The 23,049-nt window shown below is 43.0% G+C and overlaps 1 protein-coding gene across 5 annotated transcripts in view; it reads right to left on the bottom strand.

The window, feature by feature from the left end:
• Nucleotides 1-21,207, bottom strand: part of Stim1 (stromal interaction molecule 1) — a 167,165-nt gene extending 145,958 nt beyond the window's left edge. For 3 of the 5 annotated variants that reach the window (XM_021166502.2, XM_029479366.1, XM_029479365.1), the window contains exon 1: nt 20,460-21,198. In XM_021166502.2, coding sequence (XP_021022161.1) covers nt 20,460-20,598 — 139 coding nt within the window. In that variant the 5' untranslated portion in view covers nt 20,599-21,198. Of the gene's footprint in view, nt 1-20,459 lie in introns of all 5 variants that reach the window. The other 2 variants (XM_021166503.2, XM_021166505.1) reach the window with 2 other exon arrangements.
• Between the last annotated feature and the right edge of the window lie 1,842 nt (nt 21,208-23,049).

The following is a 23,049-nucleotide window of genomic DNA, read 5'->3' as shown; positions in this document are numbered from 1 at the left end:
CACCGGGCACTGCGGCAGGAGCGCAGGAGCGTGGTCTTGTTCCACTGAGAGTTGGTGGGTTATTATTTTACTTAATATTTCCCACAACACTTCTCCTCTGAATCCATTTCCTCGCCTGTAACACAGGCATCGCAAAGTACACCTCAAAAATTAGTTGTATAAAACCTACCTGATCTGGCACATGGTAGGACTAAATCTTTCCTCATCCCCTTTTTTAGTTAGAACAGAACACACATCAGGGAATGCTACCCCAGGGTAAGAGAAATTACATGCCAACTAACAGAATAAAGACATCGGTGTTGGGAAGAGACAAAACAAGATAAGAAATCAACCTCAGGGGTATCTTAGGAGTCCGAAAATAGCAAATCTAGGACATATCCAAGTCTCAGCACACATTTCATTCTACTACCAGATGTCTTTCAGCCTATACTGGTCAAATGATACATCGTAATATTTAGTACATGAAGAAATGGAAGCCCACTCCTCTGTTCCTCAAGAAAGGCAGTCTTATGGCAACTGCTAGAGCTCCAGGCGGCTGAGACAAAACCTAGTGCAAGGGAAGTATTGAGTGCAGCTGCCAATGTATTTTAATTAGTTCAACCTTAAAAGTCTATAACCATAGGAGATTTAAAAGGCCCCCAGGGAACCCCTCTGCCCTTCACAGAGTTCTGCCAATTAGATCTATTCAAGTGCCCTAATTTTCATCACTGAATTCTTTGGGGAATCAGACTCACCAACTTGCAAGTTCTTTCTGAGAGTATAGCTCAAATGTTCAACTCAGAAAAACAGCTGTGTACAAGCTACCAGACAGACAGTAGTATCTAGTATATCCTGTGATTCTGACACCCATCATGTACAGGTAAACTTAGCTAACAGAACTGTTCTCCCCAAACCCAGAGTCCTACTATAACCCATTCTCATAAAAACTATATCCCAACCTAATTCATGCTAGAATGCAAGGAAGCCAAAGTTTTGATCCCTCAGTTCAAGAGTAACTTCATCACAATAATACTTGCATTTTTAAATATTTATATTAATTTATGGATCTTACTATTTTAAAAATATATGTACTTGCACTCACGCGCTCGCGTGTGTGTGTGTGTGTGTGTGTGTGTTTATTTGTTTGTTTAAGACAGTCTCTTGAGCTGGAGAGATGGCTCAGCGGTTAAGAGCACTGATTGCTCTTGCAGAGGTCCTGAGTTCAATTCCCAGCAACCACATGGTAGCTCGAAATCTGTAATGGGATGCAATGCCCTCTTCTAGTGGGTCTGAAGGAAGCCACGGAGTACTCACATACATAAAATAAACAAATCTTTAAAAAAAAAAAAAAAAAAACATAGTCTCTCTGTGTAGCCCTGGCTGTCCTGGAACTCACTATGTAGACCAGGCTGGCCTTGAACTCACAGAGTTCCACTGCCTCTGCCTCCTAGGTGCTGGGATTAAAGGTCGTACATGCTTTTACTTTTTGTTTGTGAGTGTGTCTATGTGTTGAGTGTGTTGGAGCCTGTGCAGAGGTCAGAGGACAACTCTGTGGAGGTGGTTATTTCCTTCCACTTTCATGTGGATCGGAACTAAGGTCCTCAAGCTTGCACAGTAAGCGCTTTCCTGCGGAGCCATCTCATTGGCCCGGTGCTTATATTTAAAGGAGGGAGGGAGGGAAGGAAGATCCTCAGAAAAAGAAGTGATTTTAAAACTCAAAAGAGGGCTAAGGATATAAATGCAGTGGTAGAGTGCCTGTCTAGCATATATAAGGCCCTGGGTTCAATCCCAAAACCAAAAGAAAACAAAAAACAGACAAAGCAAAACCAACTGTGCTAGTACATGCCAAGAATCCCAACACTAAAATAGAGACAGGAGGATCCCAAGTTCAAAGTCATCCTCAGCTACACAGTGAGTTGAGGAAAGCTTAGGATACAATAAGACTCTATATTTATCAAGTTAATTAAAATATTTTGTAGGCCTGTAGAGATTTTCTCAGTGGTTAGATTATACACTGCTTTCAGAGAGGCCTGAGTTTAGTTCTCAGTTTCCACACTGGGTTCACTTACAGCACTGAAGTCCTCTCCTCTACAACTGGACCAGCTGTAATGTCAGTGTAATACAGTCAGTCATTCTCCTGCTGTCAATTAAAATTTGTTTATAGACAGGGGTTTAATGCTGCATCCTTTAATCTCAGAACTCAGGAGTCAGAAGCAGATGGACTCCTGAGTTTGAGGCCAGCCTAGTCTACAGACTGAGTACCAGGACAGCCAGAACTACAGAGAGAAACCAAGGAGAGAGAGAGAGAGAGAGAGAGAGAGAGAGAGAGAGAGAGAGAGAGAGAGAGAGATTGTGTTGGCTTATGGCTATAATCTCAGCACTTGAGAGGCTGAGGCTGACAGACTGCTAAGAGTACCAGGCCAGTCCAGCCAACATGTTGAGTTCCAGGCCAGGTTGGGCTACAGAGTGAGATGCTGAAACAAAAATAACAAATGAACAAATGAATGAAAGAACAAAAGAAAGGGAATGGGGAAAAGAGAAGCAGCCAGGTGTATAGTTTCTAGCACCAAGAAGCTAAGGCAAGAAGATCATGAGTTTGAGGTTAGCCTTGAGCTACATAATGAGACATTTTCAGACAGTGAAATGGAGAGAAAAAGTAAGGTGAGACATGGTGGCATATGCCTTTAATCTCAGCACTTGGGAGGTAGGTAGATCTTGGTGAATTCAGAGCCATCCTGGTCTACATATTAAGTTGCAGGCTAGTCAGGGCTACATAATGAGAAAAGAAACAAAAAGAGGGGAGAAGGGAAGGGAGACCCAAGCTCTTTCAACCTTTTTGCTAAGCATGGTAGTTCATTCTTAAAATCCAAGCATTTGGAAGGTAGAGGCAGGAGAATCAGGAGAGAGTCCAAAGCCAGTCTATACTACATAATGAGTTTGAGGCCAGTTAGTGCTGATGAGGATCTATCTCAAAAACAATCAAAAAATAGAAACTGGCAAGGCATGGGCCTGAATTCAGGACTGTCTACCCCCATGACCCTTTCTGGTATTCCTAGAGCAAAGGCTCAGCTTTTGTTAGCAAATTTAATAGCAAAAAGTGATTCCAGGAACACTGTGGAGTATGGCCCCTTGCCCAGCATTTCAAATAAGGTCAGCTGCCCCACCACTTGGCACTCTTGGCTGCCATGGCATGATTGATCCGTCTCCTTACTGAACTCAAAACACTAGTGTGGCTTCGACTCTTCTGACTATCGCTAAATCCACCTATTCTGCCTCCACACAGACTCTAATCTCCTGTTCTCATAAACAGTTCCCAAGTCCCCTTTCTAAACTTTCTTTTTCCCAACAACATTTTGTAAACATTTGATTCAATTTAATCTTCCTAAATAACCACTTGGGTCCTGTCATTTCCCTGCTCAAAACCCACAAGGACTTCTCTCACTGCCTAAGAATAAAGTCTAAATTAAACCAGTGTGTCTCAACCTTCCTAATGCTGCAGCCCTTTAATACAGTTCCTTATGGTATGGTAACCCCCAACCATAAAATTATTTTCATTGTTACTTCATAAATATAACTGTTCATAACTGCTACTGTTATGAATCGTAATGAAAATATCTACTATGCAGGATATCTAATGTGCCATCTGACCCACAGGTTGCGAAGCATTGGACTAAACTCTTTAGCCTGACATCTGGAGCCCTTCATGACCTTTCTTCAATGAACTTTTTGTACTTCACTTTATAGCACTTTCCTGCATGGCTACCACACCCAATCTGCACCACTGTCTTGCAAACTCCCAGTTTTTCTCTCTCCATACCTTTATTCATGACATTGCCTCTAACTGGAATGCTTCCCTTGACCTTCCTTATATTTCTGCCTTTGGTACCAGAAGACTCACTAAGCTGCTACTTCTTCCACAAAGCTTCTCTAGTCTTGCTAGGTGCAGGTGATTCCTTCTTCCTTCAAACAGGACTAATAATACTTATCACACATCAGTGAAGCAGTGCCTTGCACAATGAGAGAGCTGTAGTGAAAACTTAAAGATCGTGTGGGGTGGGGAGAATTTGACTTGAGAGTACCAGGACTCTGACATCCAGAAGCTATGTGTTTTGTCTGGTTGGTTGTCTTGTTTCTGTGTTGAGCCAGAGACTAAAGAGATAGCTCAGCTCAGTGTAGCATTTAAGAGTGTTTACTGTTTTTCAGAAGACTCAGTTCAGTTCCTAGCACCTACACTGGAGGCTCACTACCACCACCTATAACTCCAGCTCAATGGTATCTGGCACTTTCTTCTCCAGAGGCATCTCCACTTATACAGACACACACATACACATAATTTAAAAAATTAAAAGCTAGCAGGGCACAGTGGTCCACACCTTTAATCCCAGCACTTGGGAGGTAGAAGCAGGTAGATCTCTGAGTTCCAGAACAGCCTGGTCTACAGAGTGAGTTCCAGGACAGCCAGGGCTGATACAGAGAGAAACCCTGTCTCAAAACAAAACAAAACAAAACAAACAAAAAAAAACAGAAAAAAATAAAAACAAGGCAGATTGATGGCATGTCTCTAATCCCAGAACACTGGTGCAGGCACATCTCTAATCTTAGGCCAGCCTAGTCTACTTAGTGAGTTCCTGGCCAACCAGTGATACATAGTGAGACACTACCACAAAAAATAAAAGTAGGGTTGAAGAGCTGGCTCAGTGGCTAAGAGTGTTTGTTGTTGTTGCAGAGGACTAGGTTAAGTTTCCAGCACCCACATGGTGACTCATAGCCTTCTGCAACTTCAGTCTCAGGGGACCCAATGTCCTCTTCTGACCTCACCTGACCTGCACATGATACACACATATATGCATGCAAGCAAAACATTCAGACACTCATACGTATAAAATAATAAAATAAATAAATCTTTTAAAATTTAAATAAAAACAAAAACAAATCTAACAACAACAAAAAAGGCCAGGCATCACCCAGCAGACAGCTCATCAGGCAAAGCCATCTGCCTCCAAACCTGACGACCTTTTTCTATCTCTGTGATCCACAATAGTAAAAGAGCAAGAATATATTCCTGTAAATTGTCCTCTGATCACAACACATAAATATGCCCACACACATACATGCATGTGCACAAAATAAATAAAATGTAATTTATTTTTTAGAGTAAGGTAAGGCACGATAGCACGCATTTGTAATACACTAGGGTAGTAAAGGCAGGATGATCCCGGAGCTTGCTGACTAACCAGCTTAGCCTAGTTGGTGAGGTCCAGGGCAGTGAGAAGTCCTGTCTCAAAAGTTTGGTGGACAACACCTGAAGAACAACTTCCAAGGCTGTACTCCGGCCAACACACACACAAACACACACCTGCACATATACACATGACATAATAAAAATAATACAATATAAAAGTATCTTCCTTACTAATATAGAATAGGTAGCTCAGTTGATAAAGTGCTTGTTTGTTCAGCACACACTGGGTTCCAACCTCATACCAAATAAACAGGGAGTGGAAGCAAACAAACACCTGTAATCCCAGCACTTGAGAGAGAGAGGCAAAAGAGATCAAGAGAGCTACATATTGAGTTTGACGCTATCCTGGGCTATAATAGAACCTTTATTTAATAAAATAAAATATACTATTATTCTGAATATGTCTACTGGACACAACTGTCATATATGATGATATGTTAAATATTAACTGAAGTAAAGACACTATGTGTGTGTGTGTGTATATGTGTGTGTGTGTGTGTGTATATATATATATATATATATATATATATATATATATATATCTCCAGCCACCATCCTAAGTCTTATATCTAGAACAATCCAACCAGAATGCTACTTTTGGAAGATACAAACTAAATATAAAACAGTAGCTAAACACTTCACCAAGTGATACTACCCACTCAAAATTCATAAGTAAAACAGTCACCCTTCCTCTCTCTCCAACCCCCAAACTCCTAATTTTAGCTTCTTTCAGGCCACTTCAGTGGCAGAATAAACTAATGCCACTAACAGTTATACTGTTTCTAGTCAAAATGCTTACTTTCTTAAAATCCGGATAGCAGTTTCTTTCCCTTCACAGGAGTTATTAAACAAAAATAGAATTACTTTTGGTCTTGAGATCAGATAAAGCTCAATTCAAATCCCCATTTAGTCTTCTTGAGAAAATTACCTTAAGTTCTCAGATACATAGTGAACAATATATACCTATAAAGGTTGTTATATAGTTGTAAAGAATCTACCCAGAAGCTCAACAAAACCTAGCTATCATCATCATTCTTATCAATGAGTTGTGTTAATTACATACTTATCTCTTTAGAGATATGAAGTATGAGTTTCAGTGGCCTTTACCCTAGTCGGCACAAGTTTCTTAAACAAGACCACTGCAAATTTGACCTCCAAATTCATAAAACAACACACAAACATGAGGCACATGTTTCTTTCTAAGCTAAGGAGAGATAGATAGACACACAGGCATCCCTCTTCCCTGGCTGGTATATTTTAGAACTTGGCAAACACGGGCACATTTGTTTAACGTACACTGTGGTGGTGAGAGTTCTGAGAGCTTCTTGAGAGGCCTGAGATAACCCAGAGAGGCCAAACAAGTACAGAGCTACTGAATCACACTTTGAAAACTAGAGACACGTGAGATTTGGAAGCCTGCCTGCCTGCCTGCCTGCCCGCCAGTGAGATTTCTGGTCACTACCTAGACCAGAGCACAACACAAGACAGCCAGGAACTCTGGAAATACGGCTAACAGAGAGAAAAGGCAGGTCTGTTCTTGTTGGGCCATGCTGACAACACAATGAGCTGTCTTCTTTTGAAATCATCTAACAGGTTCAGAAAGACGCCTCTCCAGTGCCTTGGAGGAAAGGGCCAAGGAGTTCTCAGCACCACAGATAACATTTTAAAGGCAATCAACAAAGGCCTATCCCATCTCCGTACTACACAACTAGCTCAGCAGTGCAGACCATAAAAGGTTCCCTTTTCCATCCCACAACTGCTAAGAAAAGCCATTAAAAGTTTGTTTTGTTTCTCTGGCTGTCTCATGTCTGACATGAAATAAACCCACGTAGACTGTAGAACTAAGACAGAGAGAGCATCAGGAACCAAGGAAGCCTTGTTCACAGGGTCATGTCCTTCCTGGCCTAGCCTTCCTCCATTCCTATTGCAGCCACTTGATCAAGGTAGTCATGACAGTTCCAAACAAAAACTGCCAACCAGAGACACTGGCAAAATATTCCCCACAGAGTAGGACTGAAACTGTCACTGGCACAGCTTCATTGGGTGCTCAAGAAATAAAAATGAAGCTCTTGGCCAGGCAGAAAAATGGTGCCCACAAAACCCACAGGACACCAACCATGTAAAGCTAACCTCTAATCCCAATGCATACTTACCTAAATCTTTGTATAAACCAATATTGATTTACTTGGTGCTCTCACTACCCAGTCCAAGGATTAATTCAGTATTATATGCTCATTGGTTTATTCAACAAGTATCTATTAAACACATGCTCTCTGACCAGCACTGTGACAGACACAGGAGTAAGCTAGATACTTTTACATACTATGGTCAACAAGTCAAACCCTTGCCCTCAAAAGACATGAAAATATATAAACAAGAAGATTTTAACAAGTAGATTTTAAAATTTATTTTAAAACCCTTCTTATATAATAACTCTCTCTTAAATCCTCTCGATTTTTTTTTTTTAAGAAAGGGTTTCTCCATACAGCTCTGGTTGTCCTGGAAGTCTCTCTGAAGATCAGGCTTGCCTCAAACTCACAGAGAACCTCCTGCCTCTGCCTCTTGAGTGCTGGAATTAAAGGCATACACCAACATTGCCCAGTCCTTAAGTCCATTTTTCAATTTCAATCAAAAGGTACTATAGCTAAAATCATATTGTCAGAAAGGTGACAACTTGTATCAATATTTGTTTTGTTTTAAGGATCTCATAAAACTTAGGCTGGCCTTGAACTCCTTATCCTCCTCCTCCCTGCCAGGTCTTGCAGTCTTTCACTACTGTGCCTGGCTCTAGTGCTCCTGACACCACACAATGGTGTCTTTCAATGAAAAAGAATAAACAAAGTACAAAGTGCACACACTGTACTGGAGATAGTAAATGTTACAAGACTCTGGTCAGAGATGAGATGTATGTCATGGCCAGCACCAAGGACTGAGAAAGTGAATAAGAATATGAGATGGGGGAGAACATTCTGGAAGTTAAGGATTTTTACATAAAAAGTTAAAACAGGAGCAGTAACTAGCATGGCTGGATGTGGTGGCATACACCTTTAATTCCAGCATCTGAGAGGCAGAGGCAAGTGGATCTCCCCATCTATGTGTTTGAGGCCAGCCTGGTCTACACGGCAAGGTCCAGGACACCAAGAGCTATAGAGTGAGACCCTATCTCAAAAAACATAATGATAACGATAATAACAACAACAACAGCATGTTTGGTAGATCAAGACAAAGAAATATGCTAAGAGTGCAGTGAATGGAGCAGAGAGAAAGTGAATGAAGCGCTCTGCAGCTAGAACCCGAGTCCAACAGAGACTCTGTAGCCCTGCACCTTCTCTATTCTAAGCTCCCCAGCAGAAAACAAAGTTCTATTCCTGTTGGCTCATTTCAGGCTTTTCCTTTCATATTCTCTCATTCAAAACAAATGTACTCCACTCTGAAAAACATGACAGAACCATAGTATCCCCTAATGAACTCTCATCTGCCCTAGCCAGTGTACTAACAGGAAGGAGTCTGTTAGATTCTCAGAGACTACCAAGTTTCTCCTTGGGACTTTTCAGGTGACCACAAGTAACCCTACAGGCTTAAGATATCATCCCTGTCTGTAGACGCTTCAAATCCATAGTACAACCCATAGAGTCAAACAATGGTGCTACATGTGGCATAAGGCTCTGACCCACCTCCTTTAGAAGTCTATTCTATATGCCTGGACAGAGCTCTTTTGTTTCTCTGAACTGAACTACCAAGAGGGTGGTACAGAGCACAGATATCAGTCACCACTTGCAACGCATACTGCTGGGCTTACTTTTCTGAACCTTACATCAATGCTTTCCAGCTGGGTAGGACCTAAGAAGCACAAGTTGGACATCTGTGCTTGGGTCCTGAAGACTTCACATGGAAACATCTATGATATAGTAGGGAGGCTCCCCCACAAAGTAGGAACGACACTTAGTGATAATTAAAGAACACCAGCTATTATCTCTGGCTCAGCAATATACTGGGCAAACTTGTTTATTCTTCTCATATGTAAAATAAGACATGTATAAAAGATGCTACCTAAAACTTCTTCCAGTCATGGACACACTAGGATGTTAAATCCCAGTACCTAATGCCCATGGCCAAAAAGGCAGAGTAATTTTTTCACCCTTCTTTTCTTTTTAAGACAGGTTCACACAATGTAGTCCTAGTTTGTGTGAACTTTCTTTGTAGACAAGGCTGGACTCAGACTCACAGAGATCTGCTTACCTCTACCTTCACACCCAACCCAGAGTTAAGGTTTTCATCTGTTAATGTATAAAAGTTACTTTAATCCTCCTGTACATTTATGTCTAGACGCCAAGTTGCAGTAGTGAAGACTCCAATGCCAATATCAAGAAGTTGTTGGGAAACAGGACCAGAGCCTAGTTAGGACTGGGCGAGGAGAGCAAGGAGAAAGGGAAGCACCATGTCAAAGCAAAGAAGTCATCATGAACCAAAAACATGATACCAGAGCAATACAAAAGGCTCTAAGTTCCTAGGAGGAAAGGCCAGGAAGATGGCTCAGCAGATTAAAAGCAGTTGCCATGTCAGCCTAATGGCCCAAGTTTAGTCTCCAAAACCCTAGCAGAAATTTCTTCTGAAAGTTTTCCTCTGACCTCTACATGAGCGACAGAGGCAATGGAATTTATGTGAGTTTGAGACCAGTCTGGTCTACTATAGACCTGGCGAGTTCCAGGACAACCAGAACTATATAGTGAAACCCTACTTTTAAAGAAAAAGAAAAAAAGACTCTAGGAAGTTCAGGGCAAAGAGGCAAAGGTCTATATAATCCCGAATTTTGGAGGTAGGCACAGGAAGATTGGGAGTTCAAAGCCATCCTGAGCTATACCATACTAGATCCTGTGTCAAAAAAGAAAGACAGACATATAGATAGACAGATTCTAGGAGATAAACAAAAGAAGTGAAGGAAGATCCAAAAGGCTATAGCACCTGGAAAGCACTGTTCCCAAGAGCATGGCTCTTGAGTGTCACCAGAGGCACGCCTAAAGATGGCTCCAGTGATCCCTGACTTTCTGATCTTCACATTCTGTGTGATCCATCAGTGAATATGGGCTGAGCTTAGTGACTTTCTCCTAACAATTATGGAAGAAGTGATAGCATAACAATTCTATAGCTAGACAATAAAAAGACTGAGCCTTTTATCCTGGGTATCGTCCCGAATCCCCTCCTCTCATCACTTATTCTGGGAGAAGGAAGCCAACTCTCGTGTCCTCAATAGAGAAGCCCATGTGACAAGAAACCAAAGCCTGCCAAAAGCAATGTAAATTAGCTTAAAAGTACACACTCTTGCCCTATCTGTGCCTTTAGCCTTAGTCAACTGCTTTACTGTAACCTCAAGAAAGGCCACAACCCATGACCAGGTTAAACTATACCCAGATTCCTGAGCTGCAGAAACAAAGAGATAAAAATGCTTATTTTAAGCCTTGAAATTTTGTCATGATTTGCTATATACATCAATAAATAACCAATACAATTGAAGACCAAGCCCATTTGCCCAACTATTTCAAGACTGCAGGTGGCCCTAAGAAAGTGGTTATAGCCAGAAAAAAGGAAGAGTTCAAGCTAAATAGAAAGTCAAATACTGTCGACCATATTTTATTAACCATTTTCTCAACGCAAAAGTAAACCTAAAATAAAAGCTTGATTCCATTGCACCCAGAATCTACATTTCAAGAAAGACAGCAGATGCTGGGCAGTGTTGGCGCATGCCTTTGACCCAGCACTTGGAAGGCAGAGACAGGTGGATCTCTGAGTCTCTGAGTTCGAGGCCAGCTTGGTCTACAGAGTGAGTTCCAGGACAGCCAGGGCTACACAGAGAAACCCTGTCTCATAAAAAGAAAGACAGCAGATGCAACTACCCTTAGAGATACTCACAGAGTCTCAATGAAGTTTTCAGGGTCCACATAAACTGAGAGAACCCAAGTAGCTCACATCATGCTGTAGCTTACCACACTCCAAAGTTCTCGACTTTTAGGACAAATAAAAGATCCGAGACAAAGAGAAATGACAACCTCTTCACTAACCACTTCTAAACAGCTAGTAAAGAAAGGTGCCAGGCCCCTAAACACCTAATTTTGTGATATGGCCAACTCTGACATTTTTGAAAACCAAACTCAATCATCCCACTTTGTCTAGGCATCTATTTAGCTCTATCCCTCATTTGCCACTCTGCCTCCTCTCAGCAGAGTCCTTTGTGGAATTATTTTTTCCTTACCACTCTTTGCTCTTTGTCTCCCACCCCTTGGTTTTTTGAGACAGGGTTTCTCTGTGTAGCTCCTGGCTGTCCTGGAACTCACTCTGTAGGCCAGGCTGACCTCCAACTCACAGAGATCTGCCTGCTTCTGCCTCCTGTGTGCTGAGATTAAAGGACTGTGCCACCACCACCCGGCCACTCTTCACTCTTATTTCTTTTCCTTTCCCAATGCTGGGAATCAAACCAAGGGCCTTGTATATTCTAGATATCTAAGACACTCTTACCTGTTTTCTTTTAGAACTTGTAATTATGATAGTTTTGTCTCTTTAAAATGTTATACATATGGACTGTCCAGAAGGCTCAGCCAATAAAAGACACATGTACCTGGCAACCCTGAGTTTGACCCCTGGAATCTATATGTCTTAGGTTGCTTCTATTGCTATGACAAAGCAACCTGGGGAGGAAAGGGTTTATGTGGCTTACTGGTTAGAGTCCATCAAGGAAAAGCCAAGGCAGGAACGGAGGCAAAGACCATGGAAGAACAAGGCTTACTAGCTTGTTCTTCATGAATTGTTTAGCCTGGTTTCTTCTACAACCCAGGACCTCTTGCCCAGAGATGGCATCTCCCAAAGTGATCTGGGCCCTCCCACATCAATAAAATGCAGCACAGACTTATCTATAAGCAATCTAATAGAGGTATTTTCTCAATTAAGGTTCCTCTTCCCAGATGACTCTAGCTTGCGTCCAGTTGACAAAAGGCAAAAAAAAAAAAAAAAAAAAGACACCGCTTGAGGAAGGAGAGAATTTATTACTGGAAGTTGTCCTCTAACCTCAGATACATGCACCACCTTTCCCAACACACACATAGTAAATTAATTAGTCAATACTTCTTACAAGTAAAATAAGTTTATTGGTCCCAAACTGATTATTTTCACTTTTTATTGTATTAGTGCAACTGTAACTCTGTGTGTTTGTGTGTGTATGTGTGTGTGTGTACATGCACAGGTGTAGCTATTATAGTGTTCATGTGGAGGTCAAGAGGACAACTTCAGGATTCAGTTTAGTCCTTCTTTCCGTGGTAAATACCAGGGACTGAACTCAGGTCATCAGGCTGGTGTAGCGAGAGCTTTTACCCACTGAACAATCAATTTCATCAGCCTTTTATTTTACTTTTAAAAACAAATACAAGACTTATTTATCAACGATCTGTAGTGAATATGAAATTCTAAAAGACTGAGCTTTCCAAATAAGTGGGTGCTTATTTCTTTAAGCAACCCACTCCAAGGAAAATATTTTTCAACATTCAAGTACCTAGCAAACTGCAGTAGAATCCAAACTACTTACCTAAACCTAATTCAAATGCACAGACCTTATAATACATACAGTATGTCACATAACCAAGGCTTGTGCTAAGAACTGTAATTGTTGCCTCATTTATCCCAACCTAGTTTCAAAGTCCTTACGTAGGTAAAGATGACCCGTGTCTACTTTCTGAGTTCTGGGATGACAGATATGAGCCACCGTGACCAATTTTGCAGTGCTAGATATTAAACCCAGGGCCTCGTGTGTGCTAGGCAAGCACTCTAACAACTGAGCTAACCCCAGGACAGTTTTGTGATGAATGGCTACACTATTCAAACACCTTCAACAATGTAACTATAGCAAGACCACAGCAGCCAGAGGGTCTGAGGACCAGACTGGCAGGAATCCACACACTTTGGAGCTCACCAATGAGTAACGTTTTGGTTAAACCATGAGCACAGACTTCCAGTTATTGTTTTTGAAACTATCCTTTTTAGCTATATGCTCTAGAAAGCAAATTGTCAGCTACAAATTCTTCTTGAAAATAGCAAAAATGAGGGTAAATAAAAGATTAAGAAGGGACCTGAATTTAAATAAAACTTAATACAAAGTGCCTTGAGTAAACAGTACTACCTCTAAAAGTTGAGAAAAGGCCCAAACATAAGATATTCGAAAGATATATGATCTCATGCAAACAGTCCCTGATTACCAGCTTTTCCAACAAACTCAACAGTTGGTAGGCTTAGCATAATAAAAACAATAAAGTACAACCATTCCTATATTCCTTTACAAAGATCCCAGGGGAGAAAATATATATATATATATATATATATATATATATATATATATATATATATATATNATATATATATATATATATATATATATATATATATATATATATATATATGTCTATGTCTAGATCAGAAAGGCATACAAAGTGCCCTTGACTTAATAAAGAAAACTCTGTATTGTTACTAGTTTATTTTTGCGTGCATATTTTATGAATATTTTATATTTTGTTATCTTAGGGTTTCATATTTTTTATAAACAATAACAAAAAAACAAACCCATAGTAAGCTAAGTTTGGTATCTTTTTTTCTCCCCAAGAGCCTGACAGCCAGCGCTGCTGGGTTTCCTGAGAATCATTGCCCACAGATAGAAATGTACAACATGCTCATGAGGCCACTCTGCAATGTGTCTCGAAGGCTACTATCAGGAAACCAAAGGCTCCATACAGGACTTAGAGCCCAAGTTCTCTGAAGACCCAGGAAACCACTGCCTTCAAGGAGGCCTCATTCTTTCTGGCCTAACACACCATGTGTGGTAGAGAATTCATTTTGAAAACAAGGCAAGACTCCAACTTTTTTTAAGATTTATTTTTAATCATGTGTATGTGTGCGTATGTATGAATACGTAGAGATGAATACAGGATATGAGTATGAGTTGTCCAGAGGCAATGGATCCCCTCAGTCTGGAGTTAGAGGGAGTTGTGAGGCACCTGATATGGGTGCTAGGAAGCAGACTCTGGTCCTTAACACAACAGCATATACCCTTAACTGCTGAGTCATCTCTCTAGCCCATGGCCTCAAACTTTTGATGATCATCTTGCCTCTGTCTCCTAAACGTCTGGGATCATAGGCATACATCACCACACTCAGCCTACATTATCATTTTCAATATTCTCTTACTGCAAGTTAGTATTTCTTTTAAATATATGTGTATATGTAATATATATGGAATCAACCACAATAATAACAGTACCTATAATTTTTGTCACCAACCAAAATCATGGATATTCTCACATCGCATTACACTGTTACAAATAACTAAAAATAGTATTTTATATTCATAATTACTTTAAAATTGCGGTAATTATGAGAACTAGCACTAGGTCACACATGACTGCATTCTTCCTATCTATAGGTGCTCACATGAAGCAGCTAGCCAACAAGGAAGCACCTGTGTAATTACCAAACCCCCCAGCAGTGAGATCCCAGAGTTCACACTGGTTACCCACACAGCCAGAACACCCTTTCTTTCAACCCTCCTGGGTCACCTTAGGTTAGTATAGGCTATACAGCTCTCTCTCTCTCTCTTTCTTTCCTACACAGTCTATACTGTGAGGATTTGAACTTGGTTAAATCTATTCATAATGTTGTATTTAATATTACCTAAGTAAATCCAGGCATGTGGCACAAACATGCTTGTAACTCAAGTAATCCCAAGCACTTGGGAGATAGAGGCTGGAAAGTCAGGAGTTTAAAGTTATCTTCATTACATAGTAAGCTCAAGGCCAGCCTGGGTTACATAAAACTCTGTCTAAAAAAAAAAAAAAATAGACCCAGTCTCATTGGGTAGTTCATTCTACAGTAGAAGCAAGCAGTATAACATAATAATATAAAATAATATAATAACAGTCATTATTCTGACTTATACACTGAATAACTGAATCAGGATCTTTGGCTCAAATATCCTAGTCTAGTTTCTTTACCAATAACCTATTATGAAATTTATATTTAATGCCTCTCTGGGTATCAGTTTCCTTCTATATAAAAACAAGCAGATTGAACTACTTAATGTCTCCATCTCTTTACTTTTAAATTAAGCAACCACTTTTTATCTCCAAGGTCTGAGAAAAACTGTGGGGGAAACTGTAAAGCCGCCCCCAGCTCTCCCAGGTAGGGCTAGTCACGTGGTCCTCAGGATCTCCCATAGCTTATGTATGTATGTATGTATGTATGTATGTATGTATGTGCATGCACCCACATACGCATCCCCACTATGACTTCTCCAAGATAACTTACAAGCTGAAGTAGTGCTAAGGAAAAGAATCAGTGTCCTGAAGTCAAGCACTGGTTTTCTTTACTCTCTGTGTGATATTGGGAAAGTTATTTAACCTCTCTCATTTAATTTCCTGTGCTATAAAACAAGGATAACCTCTATCAGAGAAGCTGCTTGTAATAATTGAATGAAATAAAAGTTCATAATGAGCCAGGGGTAGTGGTGCATGCCTTTAATCCTAGCACTTGGGAGGTTGAAGCAGGTGGATCTCTGTAAGTTCAAGGATGCTAAGTCTAAACAGCAAGTTCCAGGCCAGTCAGAACTGCACTGTGATTGTTATCATTATCGCTGATATTATTGTATCACATTCTGCCCCAGCTTTAACTATGCCTCTAGTCCCTTTCCTGTTTGCCTTGTCCTCCATTCCACTTTTCACAAGACAATGTTTATCTGTGTGCTTATTAACAGTCTCCCCACCAAGAGTATAACTTCCATGAAGCAAGAAGACAACTCTTTCATTCATCCTTAAATCCCCACAGAACGCAGACACAGCATCACCCAGAGCACTCACTCAAACACTTGTTGAATAAACAACACATGAGCTGGCACTGTTCAATGTTTGCTGAATCAATTAACCTAGCTAAAGGTGACTGTCAAAGCTAAGGCCTGGAAGTAAATATGTCCTGGCTGCCCCAGGATAGTGTGTCCCACTTGCCAGCCCCTGGTATTAGCTTCAACCAAGCCCCACCCACCTGCTCTTGGCTCCAGCCCTGTTCCAGGAGCCACCCTCAGCTAAAATTAGCATAGCTACCAAGATGGCCAGGCCATTTATAGCCTTGGAGGCAGCAGCAACTAATTGGGTGGGCTGGCTGGCTTCTGACCACTCCTAAGAAGTTGATTGAGCAGAGCCTGCACTCTACATAGATACCTATCCTCCAAAACCTTATTCAAGCTAAGCCAGTTTCTAATTAGAAACTCTCAAAACCACCTATCATAGCAGCCACCTCTCCAGACTCGACCTGAGGTCTCTCACTCAATACACATCTGTAGAAAACATTTGAGCTTCTACAAGCAATGACCCTAGAGTCTATAGATTCCTGATATTCATGCTGTCAGCTTTAAAAATGTAGGGCCTAGAATAACACAGCCGTAGACAGATCTCTCCTGAGAAAATGACTTAATACAACTGGGTGTTCAGGTATTTTTTTAAGACAAAAAAGTGACAGGAATGTTCTATCCACTGCCTAATGCAAGCTCTGCAAGCTCATGGTTCGGAGGAAATTCTGTTTATCTGGTTGATGGGTGAGGTGGTTTGGTTTTGGTGTTAACTGAAGATCAAATCCCGGATATCATGCATGCAAGTCATGTACTCTATCAACTGAGCTACCAGTGTAACCTCAGCCCCCATGGTCAGAGTTTGGCTTTTGTTTTGCTTTTTTTTTTTTTTAAGACTTATTTCTATTTTATGTGTATGAGTGTTTCACTTGCATGTATTTATGTGCACCAAGTGCATGCTGGGTGCTCTCAAAGGTTATAAGAGGGCAGCAGAGCCCCTAGAACTGGAGATGAGGATGGTTGTGAGCCACCATGTAAGTACTGAAAACAGAACCCAGATTCTCTGCAGAAGCAACAAGTGTTCTTAACAGCTGGGTCATCTCTCCAGTCCCTGGTCAAGATTATAATAGTGTTTGTTGTAGGCACAGAAAACACAAAAAAAGTCACTAAGTCTGTCTGTCTTTCTTTCTTTCTTTCTTTCTTTCTTTCTTTCTTTTTCTTTCTTTCTTTCTTTCTTTCTTTCTTTCTTTCTTTCTTTCTTTTTCTATGTGGTGCTGGAAATGGAACACAGGACCTTTAATAAACTAACCAAGCACTCCACTACTAAGCTATAGCCTTAGTGTACCATAAACATTTTTGAGACAATCTTCTCTATGTATTCCTAACAGTCTGAAACTTACTGTGTAGACCAGGCTGGTTTAGAACTCACATAAATCCACCTGCCTCTACCTCTGCCTCTTGAGTGTCGGGACTATAATCATATGCCATCATACCTGGCCACCATAAGGATTTTAGCAAAATCCTTAGAATCAAATCTTATGACAGAATAAAAGGTAACAGGTTGCTTGCATATACATCCAAAATGTGAGGGAGAGGCGATTCTTTTATCAACGCCTCTCCAGGAGGGGAAAAAAAAAAAGCACTCCTTTTCTTGGATCTCAGACACAAAGTCACCAGGGCCTACCTAACTGCCAAGAAGAGAGCAACATTTTCTAGGCCCCACCTAGCACTCCTTTAACAGGACAGGACCTGAGAAGATGGAAGAAGTCCAGGACTTAAGATCAGAACACCAGTTTCAAATATAAAGCAAAGAACCCAGTCCTACTCTCTCAGTCCCTCAGTCTCCCTCTCTCTCTTTCTATTTTTCAGTATGTGTGTGTGTGTGTGTACATGTGCACAATGTGTATTTGTGAGCACATGTGCCATGATGTACATATGGAGATCAAAGGACAACTTTATGGGATCAATTCTCACATTACTTGGTCCCAGGGATTGAGCCAAGGTCACCAGATATACACAGGCAGAACCTTTCCTTGCTGAGCCATCTTGATAGCCCAAGGCATTTATTCACATGTAAAAATAAGGATGCATTATCTTTCCCTGCATTTTAATAGGGTTATTTTAAGGCTTTGCAGAGTAAGCCATGTAACTGTAAAATATAAACTGTGCAGAGCACACAAATTTACCAGTTATGTTGAATCTTGCTGAGAAAATGGTAGCTAAGACAGGTATGGTGTCTTGTGGCCTGTAGTCCATCCCTTGAATAGTGGAGGCAGAAAGATCAAGACTTCAAGACCAGCTTCAGCTACTTTTTAAGTTTAAGGCCAACCTAGGCTACTAAGTCTAAAGAAAGAGAAAGACAGGGAGAGTCAGAGGGATAGAGGAGAGGGAGGGAAGAAAAAAGAACAGTACAGAAGGGGCAGCTTTAACAGCAAGTAAAACTCATGTGTCCTGTGGACACAGGGGGCTTGGAAAGACTCTGCACAAATCCTGGCTATACCAACAGTTTCACTCCAAACCCTTTGTAGAATCTAGGGTACAAGCCACTTCTTTGAAGAAAAAAAAAGTCCCTGCCTAAGCCAAAGTTCCATAGTGACCCAAGTAGACAAGCTACCAAAACAATACAGGTAGGAAGGACACCCATATTTCCACAAAAACGATAGGCATTCCTAACACATAGAGTCCCTGAGACTTTCCTCCCTGGAATATAATTACTACAACGATGAAAGCCAATTTCTGAACTAAGAGGAAATAAAGATGAAAAGAGAGGCCTTTATGGCATAATCTAAACAGTCAGTCCTCTGAGATAGGACGTATGAGGAATGTCTCCACAGACTCATCATGAGGGATTCCTGAGGAATGCTGGAATGCTTCTCTACCTTAGGCAAAACACACACACACACACACACACACACGACCTACAGTCAACTTCCTAAAGGCTTGCTAATGCCTAAAACTCGAAGCTGCATTCTTTTAGTTTAGATCTGACATACCAAACAGCTCTCAGAAAGATTGATTTTATGTCATACACACATATTCTGAAGTGAAAACAAGAGGATAAATTATCAATTATAAACCAGGATGTCTGTCACTGGGACTGCAGAAAGACTACTCAGGGTTACTTCACAGTTCAACCAATTTTTCCATTCATAGCCCAATGGGGGAAAACAAATTTAAGCTAAGTTTCAGAGGCCTAGGAGATTTCCTATGGAGATGCAGGAATGACCAATCCTAAAAGCAACAGCCCTAACTCCATGCTTGTATAAGGGCCAGTCCTGGCCTCACCTACAACTCAGCCCTTGAAACACCTAAAATTTCAGACAACCAAGTCAAAAAGGCTGAAAGAGGGCAGCCCAATGAAAAGTCTACCACTAATGCAATCCATAAAAGACTTCACCGCCATGATTTATATTCTTTACCTACTTGTATCAGCAGCTACCCACTGAGACATCCCCTCTCTGAACTTGCCTATCCTCAAACACCCCAACTAGTCTTCTGCCCCCAACCCTTCAGGCAGATTGTAGTGACAGGGTGTGAAAAACAGAAAAAGAGAACTGATGAGCTTCTAAACTTTGTGTGAATTAATTGTATTTTTGTAAAGATTCCTTTCTACTGCAAAAGTATTGGCCAAAGCTACTACTGATAAACAAAGCTCTGTAAGTATACAGGGAAAATAAGGACAGATTAAAAATAATAACATGGAATCCTTACTCTCATCAGTCAGAAGAAACGGATTAAGTCAACAAGTGGTCCCAGGATTTTTTATTACCGAGAAGTCAAGAAAGGGCCATTTAAGTCCCTAGTGGTAAACAGGATTCCATCTAAGGACTTGCTTTGATATTTCACATGGGCACAAGCAAAAGACAGATTTCCTAAGGGAAAGGAGGGACTACGGTTCTCACGGTGGTTAGAACAGAGAAAGGCACACCTGAACACCAAGCTGTAGAAAAACAGACCCAGCCCTGCCCTGATCTTCCCTGCCCATCCAGAGTGGCCTCAACCCACCACCGCCATCCACCCCCTTATCCCTCAAGTGATAAAACTGGCTAAAAGCAATTTTAACATCTGAGAAGGCCACTCTTCCAGACAAGAAGTCCTGAATGGGGCCTCAACCTTACTGATCTAAAAAGTCAAGGTGTCCCCATGAGGCTTCTCACTACCTTCCGGAGGAGGGATAAGGAAAGTTGCTCTGGGGAAATACTAACATTAGGCATGACTACGACACGAAAGAACTTCTTGGACTACTGAGACTACACAGTGCTGTGGTGTATCTCACATGTGCGGAGATTCCAACGTGCCCACTTCGGGCCGCTCAGTCTTGAGTCAATCAAGCCCCCAGCCCAGTCCAGCCCGCCGCAAGGCCTTCTTTACCTGCTTCGGTAGACTCTTCAGAAGTCGCCCCGGAGCTAGCTCCTGTATTCTTTTCACTGTGACTATGGCTGAGACTCTGGCCCTGATGCAGAAGGAGCCCCCAAAGAAGCCACAGGGCAAGACGGGCGCACACATCCATGACGGTAGGTCTCAGTCAACATGCGCCTGCTGTAGACACCTTTGGATCCCAGAAGCAAATCCCAGAGTCAGGGAGTGCAGCCGACGGTTCCAAAGCAAGATGCCCTCGCGGCGCCGCAGCTGTCCAGCCACCTGCGGGCTTACCTCCTCCGATAAGCGAAGGTCAAGTGCCCCAAGTTTGGACGCAGAAGGGTCGGAGTCTCCGGTCCAACTGTAGGTCCGCCGGGGCTGCGCCGGCGGCCTGAGCTCTATCTGCTTCCGGAGAGTTTGAGCAGGGTGGCTGCGGGGCCGCTGTCAGCTCCGCAGCCTGCTGCACCCCTGCGGGAGGAGGCGGGCAGAATCTCCCGCCCGCACTAAGGTGGGGGAGGGAGAGAAGAGAGGAGAGAAGGGGGGCACCTGACCTCGCCCCGCGGACCAGCGGTGAGCCTCAGCTGCTAGGGCTTCGGCGTGCGACCTACAGGCCCCAGCAGACACGGATGTCTCCGGGATCCTAAGACTCCTAGGCCGAGGTCAGCGCCCCCGCCGGGTCCCGTACCTCTGCGGCTCCTGGTGCCCCGGTGCAGCAGGCGGACGCGCACGGGCCAGGCCCGGGACAGCGGCTCCCGGGAGGGCGGGAGGGCGGGAGGGCGGCACGGGGCGGGCCCGAAGTGGGCGGGGGCGTGCTCTACCGCCGGCCCGCCCCGCGCCGCCCGGCCCCCAGCGAAGCCCGGGCCCGCCCCAGAGCCGGCTTATCCCGGAATAACCTGTTGGAGAGCGCCCGCCAGAGCCCCCCGCAACTGGCGGGGCCTCTTGGGGACTCTGCCTGCGCTGGTGGTCGTCAGGACCGCGGCCCCGCGACAAGGATGGGGCCTCGGCCTCTGCCGTGCGCACCCCAGCCTCCAGCTCTAACGCCCGCCCGCAGGCGGGCCCCTGACACGCAGTTGCTCAGGTAACTCAGGCCTGCGGCGGCGGTGACAGCTACTGCCCTGTCCGGATCTCCGGGCCGCAGCGCTGCTCTCCGGACTCCACTGTAAAGCCAGGTTGGACAGAAACTCCACACTAGGATGACAGACCTGGAGCCGCCTGGGGTGACTATGGTCCCGCTAGGTTTGGCCCAGGGGCGCGCTCCCAGCCCCCAACTCCCGACTCCCAGGCTCCGCCCTTTCGACGCGCCTCGCAGCCAATCGGCTTCCGCCTCTCAATAACCCGCGCCTCCAGTCTCCCGTACGCAGCGGTCCCTGGTGGTCACGTTTAAGAACTGCAAAAGGACTTAGTTCCTAGGTGGCCCTGACCCTTTCTAGAGGGTTACTAAAGGGAAGGGAAGCCCCTAGTCAAGCCCTTTAGAGGCTACAAGTGTTTAAAGAAGAAATTGTTCCAAAAAGCAGAATGAAATGCCCATCCCACTGTAGGTAAAACGTCACCTGTACGTAGCCTAACAGGTCTATCTGCTTTCCTAACACCCTGCCTGTCCCTGATCTACATCCTATGCCCTTGTGTAGCTCTTGCAACCCATCTCTCAAGCCCCACCCTCTTGAGGTTTGTGGGGTAAAACCCGTGATGGTTCCTCCCATCTCATTCTCCTATCTCTGTGATTCCGTTAGAGGAGATGGTAGCGACTTGAGAATAAGTGCCCCCCAAAACAGAGAACCCCGCCCAGGCTTCCTTTAGCAAAGCCTATACTTCCTGTTCTCTTCTCAAGCGTACTGTCAGCAGATCTTTACCGAAACCTCCGTGCCCTACCCTGTCCTTGGCACCGGAGGCAGGAGAGTGGATTAGGCCCAGTCCCTCTTCTGACAGTGATAAACCAGCTCCTGTTATGAGTGAGCCCTTTGAAGACCAGAACACGGATTTGCCCAACAGCTGCCTGGCTTAAGGGTTAGGCTGTTGATATAAAAATACATGTTGGACGTCATCTACTATCACTCTCTCCACTCTGTTAATCTCCCATCACACTGGCCTTTTTTTTTTCTTGTGGTGTGTGTGTGTGTGTACAATTTTACAATATCAAACCCAGAACCTCAGACACGATAAACAAGCACTCTATTCGCCACGCTAAACATGGACCTTCAGGAAGTTCCCAAACACATTAAACAGGCTTCAGAGCATTTGTGTCTGTTGTTTCTTCTACCAAAAACCTTCCTCACCCTACTTCCCCACCCGCTCCCCACCAATAAACTTAACTTCTTGTTATTCTAGATATTGTTGAATAACTCCTTAGAAGGTTCAACCTAAGGCTGACAAGATGGTTTAGTGGGTATAGGAGCTCACCACAAGCCGGGTGTGGTGGCGCACACCTTTAATCTCAGCACTCGGGAGGCAGAGGCAGTCGGATTTCTGAGTTCGATGCCAGCCTGGTCTACAAAGTGAGTTCCAGGACAGCCAGGGCTACACAGAGAACCAGGGCTACAGAGAAACCCTGTCTCGAAAAAAAAAAAAAAAAAAAAAAAAAAAAAAAAAAACAAGGAGCTTACCA

Source organism: Mus caroli, chromosome 7, assembly GCF_900094665.2.
Source record: "Mus caroli chromosome 7, CAROLI_EIJ_v1.1, whole genome shotgun sequence".
Lineage (NCBI taxonomy): Eukaryota > Metazoa > Chordata > Mammalia > Rodentia > Muridae > Mus > Mus caroli.
The sequence above is the reverse complement of the archived record's forward strand: the minus strand, read 5'-3'. Positions and strand labels throughout refer to the sequence as shown.